The sequence below is a fragment of the Microchirus variegatus genome, assembly GCF_963457635.1.
Source record: "Microchirus variegatus genome assembly, chromosome: 1".
Lineage (NCBI taxonomy): Eukaryota > Metazoa > Chordata > Actinopteri > Pleuronectiformes > Soleidae > Microchirus > Microchirus variegatus.
Genome location: NC_139802.1, coordinates 38,047,014 through 38,063,741, shown reverse-complemented (window position 1 = coordinate 38,063,741; position 16,728 = coordinate 38,047,014). Strand labels below are relative to the sequence as shown.

Below are 16,728 nucleotides of genomic sequence, written 5' to 3'. Positions count from 1 at the left end.
CCATGCGAGCGCCAGTGAAAATTTCGTAATGGCTTTGACTTTGACTGACATGTTTTTCATTAACATTCCACTTTATTGTCCGTCTCCCTCATAATTTCTCTCGGCTCAACCCCCCCCCCCCCTCTGCCTCAGTGACTCCTCTACTCACAGGGTGAGGGATGTGACAGGAGGATGTTTATTTAATGAGAGTAGTCTGGAGGGGGTAATGAAATCTACCCTAACACCATTAACAACCAGCCTTATCAGCTCCTGGGACACACGTCAGCATGCTGCAGCCTTTTGTTCTCTGGCACGAGGCTGCCACGGACCCAAAGGACAGACAAAGCAGTCTCTGTGCGGCCCTGGCACAAATGTCGAGAATTTTTAAAAAAAACTGACCACCAATCTCTGTTTCGAAGTGTAATTTTTCACGTACTGTAGCGCCTTATAAAATTGCATTAAAGGCAGAGATGAGACAGGTTAAGAGGACAGGTGTCTGGCAGGGACATGTAAAGTATATGTACTGTGTGTGTGTGTGTTCAAGTGTGGGAGGTAGTTGGTTTTGTTACCTGACCACACAGACACAATCGATCTCCCTCCCATGTCACGGTAATTGATGCTGATGGACAGACGTGGACTTTGTCTTTGTCTAACGTACAAGCTCAGACAAGTCTGCACAACAACAACACACAACACGGGACGCCTGTACGCGTACGCGGCTGCAGAGGCACGATAAATAAACGTCTTTCTCCTCGCTTCCCACTCCCGTTCCCGTTCCACGGTGTTTTGGCCATAAGTGCCGTCCTGTCCTCAACCCTCGAATCGTACAATACTCTCTGAAAGGCTCATTTGAGCAGCATTACATTAAAGCGAAAGCTGCTGATGGCCACACAAAAGCCATGTAAATGAGCTGTGAGAGAGGCCCATCAGTCACTCTGCCAGACGCATGCTTCCATTATTATTTATGGCCATAATTGGCCTGTGTTTCCTCAGGCAGTGACTCTGCACTGATGGATCTGATGATAACTTTGCTCAGCCCAGCAATCAGACAGCAGTCAACGGGAAAGGAGGATGAGAGCGAAGAGCAAGTTTGCATGTAAATAGGGGACTGACAACGAGCTAGAAGAGAAAGGCTATGTTGACATGTGATACAAGATGTTTTCTAAGGCTAAGTAAACTGTAGGTGGAAATATGGACCCCTTTACACCTGGCACTATAATGGATTTTGTGTGACCTGATACGGCCTGACCACTTGTAAGTATACATACACCCGAAATGCATTGAGGACGGGTTGTTATCCGATCTGCCAAACCACTTTGGGAGGCGGTCGGAGACACATTGTGACCACAATGAACAGAAGTTCCGATCACAATATGTTGGTGGTTCCGAACACAACCAATGTAAAACTTGACTTCTTCCCCTGCTTCGAAGGAGGCTGTGAGGAGTCCATACAAGAGTATGACTACTGTCACCCCACTGAGCTATCATTGCTACCGTTGCTCCACTGCGCTACCGGCGATTCGTTACCCTACTAAGCTACCGCCCGCCCCACTAAGCTACCTTCACTACCGCCGCCCTACTGAGCTACGGTTGCTCCACTGCGCTACCAGGCGATACGTTACCCTACTAAGCTACCGCCGCCCCGCTAAGCTACCTTCACTAACGTCGCCCTACTGAGCCACCGTTGCTCCACTGCGCTAACGGCGATACGTTACCCTACTAAGCTACCGCCGCCCCGCTAAGCTACCTTCACTAACGTCGCCCTACTGAGCTACCGTTGCTCAACTGAGCTACCGTCGCTATGTTACTCTACTAAGCTACCGCCGCCCCACTAAGCTACCTTCACTAACGTCGCCCTACTGAGCTACCGTTGCTCCACTGCGCTACCGGCGATACGTTACCCTACTAAGCTACCGCCGCCCCGCTAAGCTACCTTCACTAACATCGCCCTACTGAGCTACCGTTGCTCAACTGAGCTATCGTATACCGTAGCTACGTTACCCTACTGAGCTACCGCCGCCCCGCTAAGCTACCTTGGCTACCATCGCCCTACTGAGCTACTTCTGCCCCACTGAGCCACCATCGCCCCACTGAGCTACCGTCACCCACTGAGCTACCGTCGCGACCATTGCCCCACTGAGCTACCATCTCTACCGCCGTCCCACTGAGCTACCGTCTATTAGTCATGTGTGACTAATGTTGTTGTTGTTGTTGATATGGTGGCACACAGGATGTGACGTTGTGGTCTTCCCTTGGAAATCTTTGCAGAAGATTGGCAATTTGATCTTGATGTGGACGCTGGAGACGCAAGCTAATAGCAGGTGTAAATGCTATCTGATCACTATTATCCGATCACAGAAAACTCGTTCTGATGCCACGTGTAAAGGGCTCGCCTCTGAGTTGCGAAAAACTAGCTTCATCCAAGTAATGATGGAATCAGTTTGCTGATTCCAGTGGTTTCAGTCAGTCAGTTCGGGTCAAATACTAATAGTCTGTGGGAAGACAGAGTGTGAAAAATGCATCCCCTCTCATTTTTATATATCTGGTGATACACGGGCCTCTGGCCAAAAAACATGTTCAGCAAAAAAGTTCAACCAGGCTCATTTTTAAATGCAACACGGTTGAACTTCGTCCAGTAAGTTGCTGCATTGGCCAGTCAAAATGCAAGCACACATCCCACAGTGAGCTGCTTTAAACTGGCTATTGTATCCCCGCTCTTTACCACAATAGTTATGATGAAATAATACAACAGATGTCACTATGACTTTGTGGTCACTAGTCGAGTTTCCGTCCATGTGTCTTGCAAATGTTATTCAAATACGCTGCAAATCAGGAAAAGAAAATGCAAATCAGTGTGTGTGTGTGTGTGTGTGTGTGTGTGTGTGTGTGTGTGTGTGTCTCCGTCCACTACCACTTTGCTTCCCACTTCAAGATAAACAACATGCTGTTCAATAAGCATCAGTAAAAGTCTAACTCAAACTGTGGGAATGTGACATTTCTGTTTGCTTTATGGTTTCATTTAAAAGGTACAGTTTGGAGATCTGATGTTTTTACCCAGGTCTTTTTGCTGCAAGACAACAGTGCTGGCCACTGCTCCGCCATGTTGCCTACTTGCCAGATTCAGTTAAGTGCAAAACGTGTGCTGCTTGTGCAAAAACCGCACTCGGTCACTCGGGAGCAGCTCCACCATTAACATCTATTGATTCTCACAGTGATAATCCAGTACAATCAGTTTACTCTGAATATTTGCTGATTCAAGGATATTCTGATTGATTATGGTGAGACTAATTATTTGAAAAATGCAACACCCAATATCTGCCAGTTTTGAAACGGTAGGGTGTCATTTTTAAATATAAGCAAATGTCTGTTACATCCAAACCGCTACCAAATGAGTTCACACAATTCTAATTAAACTAATCCATCTCCTGAGTTTCTCAGTATAGTAGTTCCCGCTCTGAACATAGAGCAACGCATATTGCATCACGAAAGCTGAAAACACCAAGAAGAAGCCATGAAACATTGTAGAAGTGGATTCTACTGCCAAAAATGAACAAACACCATGCCCAATATTGAAAATGTGTTCCAACAGAATGCAAAATAAATCAAGTGCTGCCCTAAACAACTCTCTGCATGTGTCAAACACAACACAGCTGTTGCTGTTTCCTGCACCACGCAGCTCCAATTGTCCCCGGATGAAATCTGGAAGTGTAATAGCTTCAATAGTGAGGGGTTAATTACCGGCACTTGCACGACACAGAAGTGCCACTGCACAACACTACTCATAAAGGGGTCCCATTAAGGGGGTTTGGATGCTAGTCATTGAAAATGTACCCGAGGGGCCCCCTTTTCTTCAGGGGCCCCAAACATTTGCCTGGTATGTCTGTCATGTCGGTGTACGCCTCTGGTGCTGTCTCTGAATGTGTGCTCGAGTGTGAAGAGCCACAATGGGAGTGAGAAGCCACAGTGTTTTGGTAATAGAAGTTACACACTGGAGCTTTAAATCACCGAGATGTTTTCAAAGTGCTATTCACTGAACATCTATTTGTCTGAGGGCCTGATTGACGACTCTTCCCACAAATTCATCCATCATTCAGGGCTGATTTCTCCCCTAAAATGAGTCAACGTGGGCCAGTGTGCATTCAGTGGCAATCATGAGAAACAGTGGAGGGATCGAGACGTGGGTTGTCAGGGAACTGAGGATGAATTTAGTCGGCTGAGTCTGGAATTGACAGGCAGAGCCGAGAGGTTGCTGGGTAAGTGGTCCCATCATGGGCGTCTCTCTGTGTGGTCCTGCCTCAGCCTGGGTACGAGTTAACAGCTTTCTGTTGAGGCAGACAGAGTGCGGTGTTTGTACCGAGGCTGCAGAGACTCTGCGTGTCACAGTTTGTCGTCAGTCCTCGCAAACGTGTTGACAAGTCCCGTCAGTCTGCCTCTACCTCCTCCAGTTGGCAGGTAGACTCCCTTGTTGGCAGGTTTATTTTCCCCTTGTCTCGCAGCGAAGGGCACCACATCATATCGGTGCGTGTGTTGCTGCGTGCAGGTGCAATGACTGTGCATATCTAATATGTGCGACTCTGCCAGGCTGGCTTGGATAATGTTTTCATTTGGCCCAGAAAATGCTGACCTCCGAAACTGATGATCAGTGTTTCCTCCAAGGTTTTTTCCCCCCCCTTGTGATGTTTGCGCAGACTGAGAGACAGTACTTTGCGTGCAGATTGTAGTCACCTCTCCGACCTCCTTATTGCACAGTTGATGGATTCAGACATTTACTGTAACTCCATGTCCAAGGACGCTGCTACATCAAAACACTGAAGTGAAGATAAGAATGGATTTATATGTTCTGTCGAGATTTATAGTCCAACACCAAGTCAGCATAAATCCAAAAAGACTGATATGATTTAGTTTAACGTGTAATCACCCATGAGAGGAACCCACAGTCCAGACACAGGATATTTTCTGTTTTCACTCTGGAAAAAATGTTGGTCTGTGTAGACCCGTCTCACACTATTATATTCAGTGTAAGCTGATCAGAAGCTTTGTTTTACTTTAGCATTTGTGTAGAAGGCATAGCACACACACACACACACACACACACAGTGGTGCACAATAACATTTGCAGAACCAGGGAATGGTTGCCCTCGCTCACTCTATTTGTATATGTAAAACAATGTTCGGGGGGGATTGGTTCACCTGAGCCACAGATGTGTTTCATGGAAGAGACAACAACAACAACAACCTAAGCCTGTTTGGTTTGCCAGAGAAACACCAGGCTGCTACACCTGATAATCATGCACTTTATTGATCTTTAACCTTAATGTGCTCGGGCCTTCCATCCAAATCCAATACACGTGAATGTTTAAGATTAAGATGAATCCTAATGACTTTGAAGATCCTCTGAATTTGACAAGCATCAAGTAGCAACAGGGCTGTTTCTAGCTGTTTGGGGGCCCTATGCGAGATACTATTTGGGGGGCCCCTATTTTTAACTCTTTTTATATTTTAATCTCTACCCCCTAACTCGAGGTAGAGATTCCTAACTATTTCTGATTACCCCACAAACACTTACATGCGTTTGCAAATATATGCATAATGAATGCATCCAAATACATGCAAATAAAGACAGGCACTTTTAATTCTCAAAAATATAATAAAATATGAGTCTGAACTTGCAGTTTGGGGGCCCCCTGGTGGCTGTGGGGCCCTATGCAGGTGCATAGTCCGCATATAGCAAGAAACGGCTCTGAGTAGCAATGTTGCTAAGTATCACATGATGTGCACTTAGTTTTGTTCAAGACAGTGTAGACAAATTAGTAGAGTATGAATCCGCACTCACCAGTCAGAAAAAACATTTTGACAGCACAAGAAGTAGTCGTCAAGGAAAGTCATCCGAGCCTCGATCTGGCGACCCTTGAAGCGGCTGACCGTCCCCGACGGGCCTTTCAGCTTTGACCCAGACCCAGAGGGAGCTGCAGCATCGATTTCTTCTTCTTTGGTAGGAATGCTTCCTATTCCCTGCATCCAGACTTGTACCGCCACCCGATGTTGAAGTGGGATACTACAGGACCTTGACGCGCGAGTATGTATACCAGGGTCTACGATATGCGACGCGCACTTCACGTCTAAATAAAGAAAGAAAGGGACCTTTAACTTTAAAAGTACAATCATTGCAAAGATAAGGTTTACTGCTCATTGTTCGATGCATACAGCTGTGCAAGTAACATATTTATTGGCTGACACAGACTGATAACCTTGTTGAAAGGCCTCCGTTTTGTTGCTCGCAGTATTTATTGTAACGTACGTTATCGTAAAAACATAACGACATTTGAAGATGATGAAAGCAGTGGCCGACCTGAGCAACACAGTCGATTAATGAACCCCGGCTATTGGGAGTGATTAACGGGAGAAAGTCTATATAATAGTAGTATGTGAAATGAAACATCTGCCTTGGGTTGTTTCCAAATGACGTAAACCCCCCCCCCCAAAAAAAAAACTGAACTCGCAGAGGAACTCAGCCCAGACGGCAAAAGACACAGCCCGTCACAACATACATTGCAGTTTATAAAAGTTGTGAAAAGTGAGTGAACTTTGGTGTGTAGGTAACGTGGAGTGACAGAGCTAGAAGAGAGCTGTTGGCTGAGTGCGTGTGTGTCGCCTGGTGCTGACAGATGTGCAGTCAGAGTCTGTAGGACCTGTGTCTTGGCTGCTTCCACTCACTTGATGATATAATAACACAGGAAGACAAAGTTGCCACGGCCATGAACTGTGTCGTATTCCACAGTGATTGTAAGAGTGACCTAAAAGTAAAAAGTTTGCATTGCCAGCGGCATGGGATCAGCATCCCTCCATATTGCTTCCAATACGTCAATAAACAGCAGATGGATTTCCATTAACTGTTGTATGAATATGTATGGCCAGTGTCTTTTATGTGCTTTTTGAAACAGTATGAATTTATATAATGTGTGTACTTGAATGGTTTAGTCGTAGATCGTCTCTGAGTATTTGAATTTGAATGTAGTAACCGTACAGTTACATATGGCACCTTTAACACCCAACTATTTATCGAACGATCCCATAACACCGATCTGTTCATTCAAAAAAAGGAGGAAGGTGAAGTAAAGGCCCATTTACACTCCATTTTACATCCCTCCGTCCCCAAATGTTATCTCCGTCACTGACTACCCTACATACTTCTATGCCTCTTTTCTGTTGGTTCCTCTAGAGGGCAGTAACCAGTACCAACTTGCAGGCATCGAGTAATGCAAGTCGTCCCATTTATGGAGAATAAGAGATATCGATGTTAACATTTTCAATATTTCCGGTTCTTCTTTGTTGTTTTCCTGATCGATTGGTCTATTGACTCTATCCTGCCCCCACCATTTCCAGTGTGGTATTGCTCCGTTTCATCCGTCATCGTAGGCTCCCCCGCTAGGCCTTAACGTTTGACAGCGGGCAGGTCTGACGATGATGTCCACTATATCCACCACTGTTGCGGTTGCACTTTGTCCAACAAAAAAACATCAACAACTGGGAGAACACTTCTGTCCAAGTGCTACATTCAAGCCGTATAATGTTAGAGCTAAAAATGCATGAATGTGATTTGATTGGCTCACATTATCTGGCACAAGGACCTACTTAAAAAAAAAGTTTCTCAACCATGCAATGCAAGCAAACCAAAAAAAGGAGTTCTGCAGTGCTCAAGGCTGCTCCATTCAATGTGAATGAGAAGTGTTTCGGTCGATGCCACCACTCACTCTAAAATCTCAAAGAGAAATACTTAAAGTAGACTGTCACTGTACAACTTTCCAGCAGGAACACTGTTTCCCTCTCTCTTCACTCGAAAATCCTCCTCCCCTTTCACTCAGGCCTCTGCCGTCTCTGCCTGTAACACATCTTTCAAGTGACGGAGGAATCTCCCCGTCAAAATGTGCTTGCTATTCCTTCCAGGAGAGGATTGATGCGCCTCCCTGTCTCTGTGACTGACAGAGCATAAAAACAGATAAATGCATGGCTCAGAGGCGGCTGGCAGCCGGGGTTCTGTGCGCAGGCAGCGGCTGCACTCACGCTGATGTCCTGGGGGTTTGTGAGAGATGAACGAAGGCCGGGGGCTGGCAGTGTTCTCGCACGCCTACACCCCTGATGTAGAGACACACAGCGCGAGCTTCTATTCTGAGCCGTGCATGTAATTTGGCGGGACGTTTCTGTGGAATTAACTTGTAATCTTAATTAATTCATGAACATTTGGACACATTTTGGAATCGCGTCCAATGTCTCCAACGATGGATGTCACAGCACGTGTTTCGATTCCTGCTTTGTGATGCCCAGAAGGGAGGAAGACTGATCCAGACAAATTAAGAAACCCAGTCATAAAGCTAATTTTATTCCGTACGAGTACATTTTGTAACACAAAAAAAACAGAGCACAATGATACACAGGTTACACCAGTATCAGTGCTGTGATTCCACTTGCCCTACTTGTTTGCTTGAAAACTCTTTGTTCGACCACTCTACGTTTTAGGCAGGCTTATGTCTCCACCTGCTGGTTACATTCAGTATCTCACCATAAGAAGACAAAATGTGCAGGAATTACATTAATATACGCATATCTATGTATCATTTAATCATGTAAACTAATCAACTACTATTTTTTTAGGAAGATTTACAAACATATACCAGGAAAAAACAACCAGATGAAGATGGTCATTAATGCCATGTTAATATTTGGTCATATATTTCAATATATACTGTTCTGTATGTCGTTTGTTTTATTTTCTTGTAGTTTCTCATATTTTTTTTAACATGACGGAAAAATTACGATTTAATGATTATATAAAAATCTAAAATTCAGTGTATGAGGTAGCATTTCAATGCCTAATTCTTTCCAGCTCAAAATCAAGAGACATATTCATCCATTCAGTGTTTTCTTTATTTTCCTCCATGTTTGCATCAAAACAAACAGGACTAAAAGAAAAAACATACATACATATTTTCACACATTTAGGGAAAGTTAACACACGGGATCAGTAACTTCATGTAACTTTTGTTTGCATTAGATTCATTCATTTTGCAAACATGTTTTGTTAATTAACTATAAAAAATAAAACATTTTCAAATCTATATACATTTTTCCTGTATTTTGTATAAGAGTGTGCATATTTGTCATAAAATGAGAACCACACAACAACAACAATACTGTTATTAATGGGCTCTAAAATTGATTATCCATACGTTGCATAAATGTGTGAGACATTAACTCTTTATGTCAATGAGACACTTACTGCACATGGACAGACGGGAGGGCCGTCAGACAACCACCCGCAGGACTTCGATAGCCTCTGTGCGCTTAGACTGGGTGGAGTCCGACTTGTTACTTCCCCCTTTCTCTCCCGCGCTCGTCTTTTCGCAGTCGTCTTGCTGACCGCTCTTTTGGTGACCGAACTCGAAGCTGATCCTGAGCTCTCCCATCTGACAGCGGGGGAGAACGTCCGGGATCCACTCGATCACAAACGGACTCGCCTCCTTCTGCTCGGCCGTGCCGGGTCCTGGCAGACACACAGGGTGTCAATGTGTGTGAACCAATAAGCACGCAGCATGCTGTTGATTGGCGATCTTAAGGCCACTACTTGCTCTCTTGCATTTGCAGCTAGAAGACCCAGGTTCATGATCCGGTCAGAACAAGAGCCTTTCTGCATGGAGTTTGCATGTCCTTCCACAGTCCAAAAACATGCAGATTTAGGGAGTAGGCAAATTGGACACTATGGTCGTTTTTACACCGAATAGTCCGCTAGACTCGATTCAATTGGGGGTTGCAATATTTAGCCGGTCTGAGTTTGCTTTCACACTTTAGTGAAACGAACTGAACCTTTCGAATAACGTATTCCCTTCCTCGATTACTGAAGGAGAAGACATCTATTGGTTAATGCAGGACAGCTTCTGTTTCCGCCACATAAGAGCAAAACATGGAGCTGCATCTGTCTGAATTATTATTGTGTTTAAATGCAAAGCTATGACACATATACTTAGTATAGTTATTTTGTTTTGGATATGTTTACCCACATTGCCCTGCGTTGTACCCACAATGCCATGCGTCGGTTGCGCATTCACACCTCCCCAAACAAACCGGACTTTCCGAGCAAACTAACTAGGATTGATTAATTAGGGCTGGTGTGAATGCACCCTAAGACTGGTGACCTGTCCAGGGTGTACCCCACCTTTCGCCCCATGTCAGCTGGGATTGGCACCAGCACCCTGTGCGACCCTCAGGATAAAGTGCTAGACGATGGATGGATGGCATATACATATTGTTAAGGAATCTATATCAAAGTCCGGATATCGATATACCCGATCCAGTAAACTGTTAGTTAACTGACACTCACCGACTTTGAGGAAGGTGCGGAATTCCATCGGCCTTATCGTCTGCGGCCGATCGGTCTTGTATCCCTCTGGTAACTCTGGTTCAGGCGGAGGTTCGGGGCAACGGAAACATGAATAAGATCCATCAATGTTTTTGACGAAACTCTGATGGAGCTCCAGAGGAAGCTGGGTACAGACAGAGAGGTGGAGACTGGGTATTTACAGTAAATAATCAGTTGTTTTTGAGAATTGCGTTGACTACACTACTGCACGTGTACAGTTTTTGGCAAGTATTGGATTTTATAAAAGGACATGTCGCTTCATTCTCAGTGGTAACTAAAGTCTCATATAAGAAAAAACAAGATAAGAGTGTTCACCTCCGGAGTGTCAAAGATGCGTTTGACCTGCATGAGGTTGGTGATGTGCCAGGTGTACTTGGAGAAAGAGCTGGCAGGAAGTCCATCGTTCCTCACAAACGCTGTCATCCACAGAAAGAGACAAAGAGGGTCCACATGTTATCACATAATTACGGTGGTACACTCTTAGAAATAAGGGTTCCAAAAGGGTCCTTCTATAAGGGCTGAAGTTCTACCTGGGACCATTTGCTTCTAAAAAACCCTTTCCTGAAGACAGGTTTTCTGGTCGAAAATTGAAGAAAAACCAAAGCAATTCTACTGATCATAACTTAATGACTATATTTCCCCACCTGTAGTCAAGTTTGGCAGCCTCCTCTTCTTTGTTCCGAGGGACAGGCGATGCTGCAGCGCGTTAAAGAACTCTTGGGGAACGTGGTACACCAGAGGCTGTGGTTTCCCTGGTGGATAAACATGAACAACAATTCACACATGTGCACATAGCAGTCAATCATTTGTGGAAACAATTAGGCTGCAACATGACAAAAGCACGTTTATTAAAGGAATAGTTTACACTGTTAAATTTAATTTCACAATAGATGAGAAGGATTTTTCCAATTTCACTTGTAGGAACCTATTGATAATGACAAATTTCAAGTCTGTTCATATTTGCAAGCGTTCTTAAAATGCATTAAAGATCCCAGTAAGGTAAGTAAAAACGAAACTTAAGGGACAGGAAATGACATCAGCCACAGAGGCTACTGGGAGCTAACAGCAGTTAGCATTTGGAAAAGTGATCACTGGACAGTTAAATCCTCTGAGGCTGGAAGTTTGTGTAGAACTCTGTGCTACACTGTGGAGCCAAGAATAGAACTTTTCAGACTTCGTGGACTTTCGGTTTTCGGATACCGTTGCCCTGTCCAGCACTCTCGCATGTTTTACGGACAAAGCGGAGCTCCGCTAGACAACAATTCCAGGAAGTTAGCGCATTGTGACGTCCCAGTGAGCGTAGAACTCAACATCGCCTGTTTTATCTCCTGTATTTAGACTGAGGAGGACCACAAAAATATGAGTGAGTCATCTTTTTTCACACTTTGGCGACTGGTAGGACCTCCAGAGTCCCAAATATAAGGATTCAAATTATTAAAAAGTTGATTTTGCATAATATGGGACCTTTAATTCTTGTTACAACAACCTAGCAGTTCAAACAGGGATCACTGTTAATTATACGGCATTAGTGGAATGACAATGTCAATTTCTTATAACTGGACCTCACGTTTATCGGCCGTTGTGTGATCACGTTGTACCGTATTAGAGGCGCCAAGCTCTCTCATCTTTTAATTCGTGAGCTTTAGCTTTACCGTCACACTGGTAGTGCATCATCTGGTGGATCCTCTCTGTGACACTGGACAGCCACTGTTGGAAACCCAAGGTCACCGTGTGCTCGTCCACTGCCTGTGTCCCACCTGAGACAGAAACACATGCACATGTATAACATGATCGAACATCTGCAAACTTTCATTGACCTCTGGTATGGTAAGGAATTCAATGAAAAATGCATACATGCTAATACATGTGTCAATTACTTTTTTTTAGAACAGTGAATGGGAGTTAGTGTTGTGGGACCAGACAGAGGACTAATAAAGGCAAAAAACAAATGTCTGAGATAGTGTGATGCTCTTTGACAAAGGAGTTTTTATGCAGCGGCAAGACAAGGAGGTAAGAGAGGGAAGCAGTATTCATTGCCTCCAGTCCACCAGCACCAAGTATTCCTTCAGCCCAGAGGCAGAGATCACTGTGGAGACTCCACCACAGGCAGGAAATTAAAAGAGCAACAACAGAAGCAGAAGGAAGGAAAATGGAAGATTCAAACAAACACGCAGAGCAGAAATGGCATGCATTAATAAGCAATCGTGCTTTTTATGAAATCTTTCAGAAGGCATCATGATGAAACTACCAGAAAGGGATTCATCTTGACGAAGTTTCTTTGCCTTATGATGAGAGTTGGCTGGTTCGGTCTTATCGCTGTGACCGGTTATAACAGTGGAAGCTGCGGTCTGAGAGTCAACTGAGAAGAAAAAACACACAGAGAAACAAACAATATTCAACAACAGTGAATCAAAGGAGCCATTTAGTGCCACGGTTGTTATTGCGTTCTTGCTAAGACGACTAGATTATTATCTTATCTTAGCACAAAGACTGGAAACACCCTTGACTGCCTTTTTTGTGACACTACCATTTATCATCTTGTCACGGTCTCTCATAATCTTCAACGTAGGTGTTCCTCTATCAGTTTTTCTGCATAATTTAATTGCAACGGATTATAAGAGCATAGAGAATTTAGCTTAATTTCTGTCAAAAACAATATTTCATCAGGAAACAGTAGCACAACTAACTCAGTGACATCTGTAGAGACAGTGGCTCCATGAAGTTAAGGGTCCAGTGTGTAAGAACTAGTTGCATTTGATGGTGGGACGGCAGATCGCAACAAAACGCTCACCCTTTCTTTCTCTCTACTGTGTCCTCCTTTTCTTAGGTTGCATAGTAAGTTTCTACTTCAAAATGCACATATCTGTTAAAGGACTAATATTATACCCTATTTCTCCAAGTTAACCTAGTTCCCTGGTGTCCTAATGAACATGTCTGTGACATGCTTTGGTCAAAAGGATGAAGCACCACAGCAGTTCAATCACCCTGCCAAAACAGCCCTGTTCAGAACGCTCTGTTTAGTAGTATCTCTTAAGGGACAGGAAATGAAATCAGCCACAGAGGCTACTGGGAGCTAACAGCAGTTGGAAAAGTGATCATTTGCAGGCTCTAGCAGGCAAATTGCCGTCATATATAACATGTATCCACTGGACAGATAAATCCTCTGAGGCTGGAAGTTTGTGTAGAACTCTGTGCTGCACTGTGGAGCCAAGAATAGAACTTTTCACAGACTTCAGTTTCCGTTGCCCTCGCCAGCACTCTCGCATGTTTTACGGACAAAGCGGAGCTCCCCGAGACAACAATTCCAGAAATTTTGCATCTTGTGACGTCCCAGTGAGAGCGGAAGTCAACATTGCGTGTTTTATCGCCTGTCCTTAGACTGAGGAGGACCACAAAAACATGAGTGAGTCATCTTTTTTTCACACTTTGGCGACTGATAGGGCCTCCAGTATCCCAAATATAAGGATTTAAATGATTAAAAAGCTGATTTTGCATAATATGGGACCTTTAAGTCGGCTGAAGAAAAACAGCAGTGCAAGATGGTGGGCTACCTTGCATAAAGCACACACAAAAAGGCTTTGTCTAAAGACAAGAAAACCCAAACAATATACACTAATGCCACTAAACCTTGCTAATTATTACACACTGGGCCTTTGACAGATAGGTTTTCATTTTCAGGACAGGTATTGCAAATCCAAAGAGTAAAATGAACAAGCGGAGATCATGTATCCACCCTAAGCAGGGTTTCCAGCATGAACACAAATAAGAATGTTTCCCACAATGATTAGTAAGAAGTAAGAAGTCGACAGTGAACATACCACTCGGCGTGTAGCTGATGAACGGAGCGAACTCAGAGGCCAACTTCTCGTCGCTTGCAAAAGCGCACACACAGGCGTAGAAGTGGAGGCAGGGTTGTGGTGTAGTTGAGGGAAAGCTGGCGACTGCACCCTCTCCATCAACACCTGGTTTGTTTCTTCTGCTGATGCCAACCTGGCAGGCACAGTGGAAGATGCCGTGCTGCTGCTGCATCTCTCTGCCTCTTTTCTCACTCTTTAAAGCCTCCGACAGTCCACCTGCACCAACAGAGAGATGCAGCAGCCCCAGAGGATGCTGGGAATCTGTGTGACACTTCACCACCAAGGTGTCCTTTGAAACACGCTGCACCAGAGGTCCTGGAGACTCCGTGGCCAGCCTCCACAGCTCCTCCCTGGCCTGGATGGAGGCCTGCAGACCCTCGAGGACGGAGCTCTTCAGGGTGAGTGGCGTCGCGCTGCTCTGACACTCAATGGCTTGCTTGATGTGGACGCAGAGACTGTCAGAGGACTGTTTGGAGCTGGTCACCGACGCGTCTGCCTCACCCTGGTTTGACCGCTGACCCTGTCTGCAAGAAGGCAAAAAGCAGCGGCCGAGGTTGATCCGGGTCAGCAGGGTGGCGCCGTCTCCAGTTGCGATAGCAGTGTCCGTTGGGACGAGCTCCACAAAGCCCAGTTGTGTCGCTGTGGAGCCTCTTCCTCTGTGGCAAACAGAAAACACCTGAACTCCTCCACCTGAGCCACCGCCCAGGACTCCTCCTCCCTCGCGCTCTTTCCCGTCCCTCTCCTCGCTGTCTATTATCACTTTCACCACCTCCACCGCGCACTTCTTCCTGTTTCTACCTGCTGCCGAGGCATTTCTGAGGGACACGCCGCAGGCCTTGTTCTTGCAGCTGAGCCCGCGGGTGCCATTGTAGACGCCGCACTGGGGACACCTACGAATGCCCCGCAGGGTGGCCCTCCCCAGGTTGGAGAGGAAGGCAGGAGTCATGGATGTGGTCTTTCTGCATTCTCGCTGCTTTGAAGCCAAGTTGGCCTGAGTGGTGAGAGTCTGCGGCACGGAGGAGACCAGGCTCGGTGAGGAGGACACCATCACTTCTGTCTCCATTTTGGGTCTGAGCGATTAGCTGGAAGAGAGGGGAATCAGACCTTGACAAAAAGGAAAAATTAAATTTAGGTGGCAGGAGTGATTTGATTGGTGCTAATGAGTAATGATATGGGGTTAATCAGAAGGATGAATTACAAAGCTCAGTAAAACTTACAAACAGATTCAAGACACAAATATTATTGCTATGTTAAGGTGTGTAGATATTTAATTGGTGTTTTATTAGATCAGTTACATGGAAAAACGACTTGATTGTTTGCAAGACTACAATAAAAGTAAGAATTATATCTATAATATAAATGTGTCCACGCTCCATTTAAAGTACAAGTCCTACATTATGAGTATTATTTCATGTACAACTTGGAGAAAAAAAAGGGATTTTCTTTTAATTAAAGCAACAAAAACATGAACTGGGTTGAGTTTGTCAAATTCCTTTGCCATATATGACATTATTAATGAGACAAATATTATTATAGGTGTCCTTTTCAACACATTTTTGACGTTTTACAGCGAATTCATACCATTAATTTATTGAGAAATTGTGTATTATTCAGTAATGACGACATACACTGTATATATGAAGACATAATTGCTGTTGAACATTTTAGACAAGAGTGGTGACGTAATTATAGCTGTAACCAAGCACGATATAGGTATATTTAATTTAAGTATCATGAAGAGAATAAACTGCACATAAGCAGTGTTATTGCTGTATTCTTTTTTTTTAATATCATGAATTAAAGTTAGAAAACATTATTTTTTAAAAACAACAACAAAAAAATGTAATAACGTGATTCAACTTAAATTAAAACCACACACCTTTCTTAAGTTTCACTGTCAGTAGCTAAAACAACATCCCTCTGACGTCGCACGTGCAGGTTTTCAACACACAACCAACTGCGTATGTGTGTGTGTGTGAGTGTGTGTTTTTAAAAAATCAGTATTATGTTCAAACTACCTGTGCTCTGCTGCCGTTTGGCCTCTTAAAACCGCCTCAACCGTCGCCATTCCTCCTTACATCCCGACAACTGCATTGCGCCTGTAACGACAGTCCTCATTGGCCGGAATTCGACCACGTGACAAAAGGGGCTGAAGCACTCGTGGGTTGGAGGGGAGGGAGCAGGGGGCGGGGCGGGGCGCGGGCGGAAGGACTGTGAGGGCGCGGTGCCTCATGGGAGCTGTAGTTTTACAGACCCTGACGCGAAAGCAGAGCAGTTTAGAACTTGGGTGAGAGAATTAAGGTGTATTCGCAATATTTTGGATATATTTTACTCTGTTATATCAAGGCTTATGACATAATATAATAGTAGGTTGTGACTTTTTTTTTTTTTTCAAATCTTATGATATATATAAATAATGTAAGTTTAAAATGTTGTGGACCACATTTGCCTGTTGCACTTTCAGTCCAACCTGATGCAGAT

The 16,728-nt window shown here is 44.5% G+C and overlaps 1 protein-coding gene across 2 annotated transcripts; it reads right to left on the bottom strand.

Annotated features, from left to right (window-relative positions):
• Positions 1 to 8,971: 8,971 nt before the first annotated feature.
• cUnh2orf42 (chromosome Un C2orf42 homolog) lies at positions 8,972 to 16,340 on the bottom strand. Of its 2 annotated transcripts, none has more exons than XM_083896032.1 (8): positions 16,266 to 16,340; positions 14,209 to 15,351; positions 12,639 to 12,749; positions 12,043 to 12,147; positions 11,035 to 11,142; positions 10,706 to 10,806; positions 10,352 to 10,514; positions 8,972 to 9,517 (listed from the first exon to the last, which is right to left on the bottom strand). In XM_083896032.1, the coding sequence occupies exons 2-8, from the start codon at positions 15,308 to 15,310 to the stop codon at positions 9,279 to 9,281; spliced, it is 1,929 nt and encodes a 642-aa protein (XP_083752158.1). In that variant the 5' UTR covers positions 15,311 to 15,351; positions 16,266 to 16,340; the 3' UTR covers positions 8,972 to 9,278. The 2 variants fall into 2 exon arrangements, with proteins under 2 accessions (XP_083752158.1, XP_083752159.1); XM_083896033.1 differs by lacking the exon at positions 8,972 to 9,517 and adding an exon at positions 9,933 to 10,247.
• Between the last annotated feature and the right edge of the window lie 388 nt (positions 16,341 to 16,728).

Excerpts from the sequence above, each read along its gene's own strand:
- cUnh2orf42 (XM_083896032.1), bottom strand. The coding sequence starts at position 15,310 with ATGGAGACAGAAGTGATGGTGTCCTCCTCACCGAGCCTGGTCTCCTCC. Across the intron at positions 12,750-14,208 it reads CATCAGCTACACGCCGAGTG|TTGACTCTCAGACCGCAGCT; the intron begins GTATGTTCACTG and ends TTTTCTTCTCAG. Across the intron at positions 12,148-12,638 it reads TCAAGATGAATCCCTTTCTG|GTGGGACACAGGCAGTGGAC; the intron begins GTAGTTTCATCA and ends TTTCTGTCTCAG.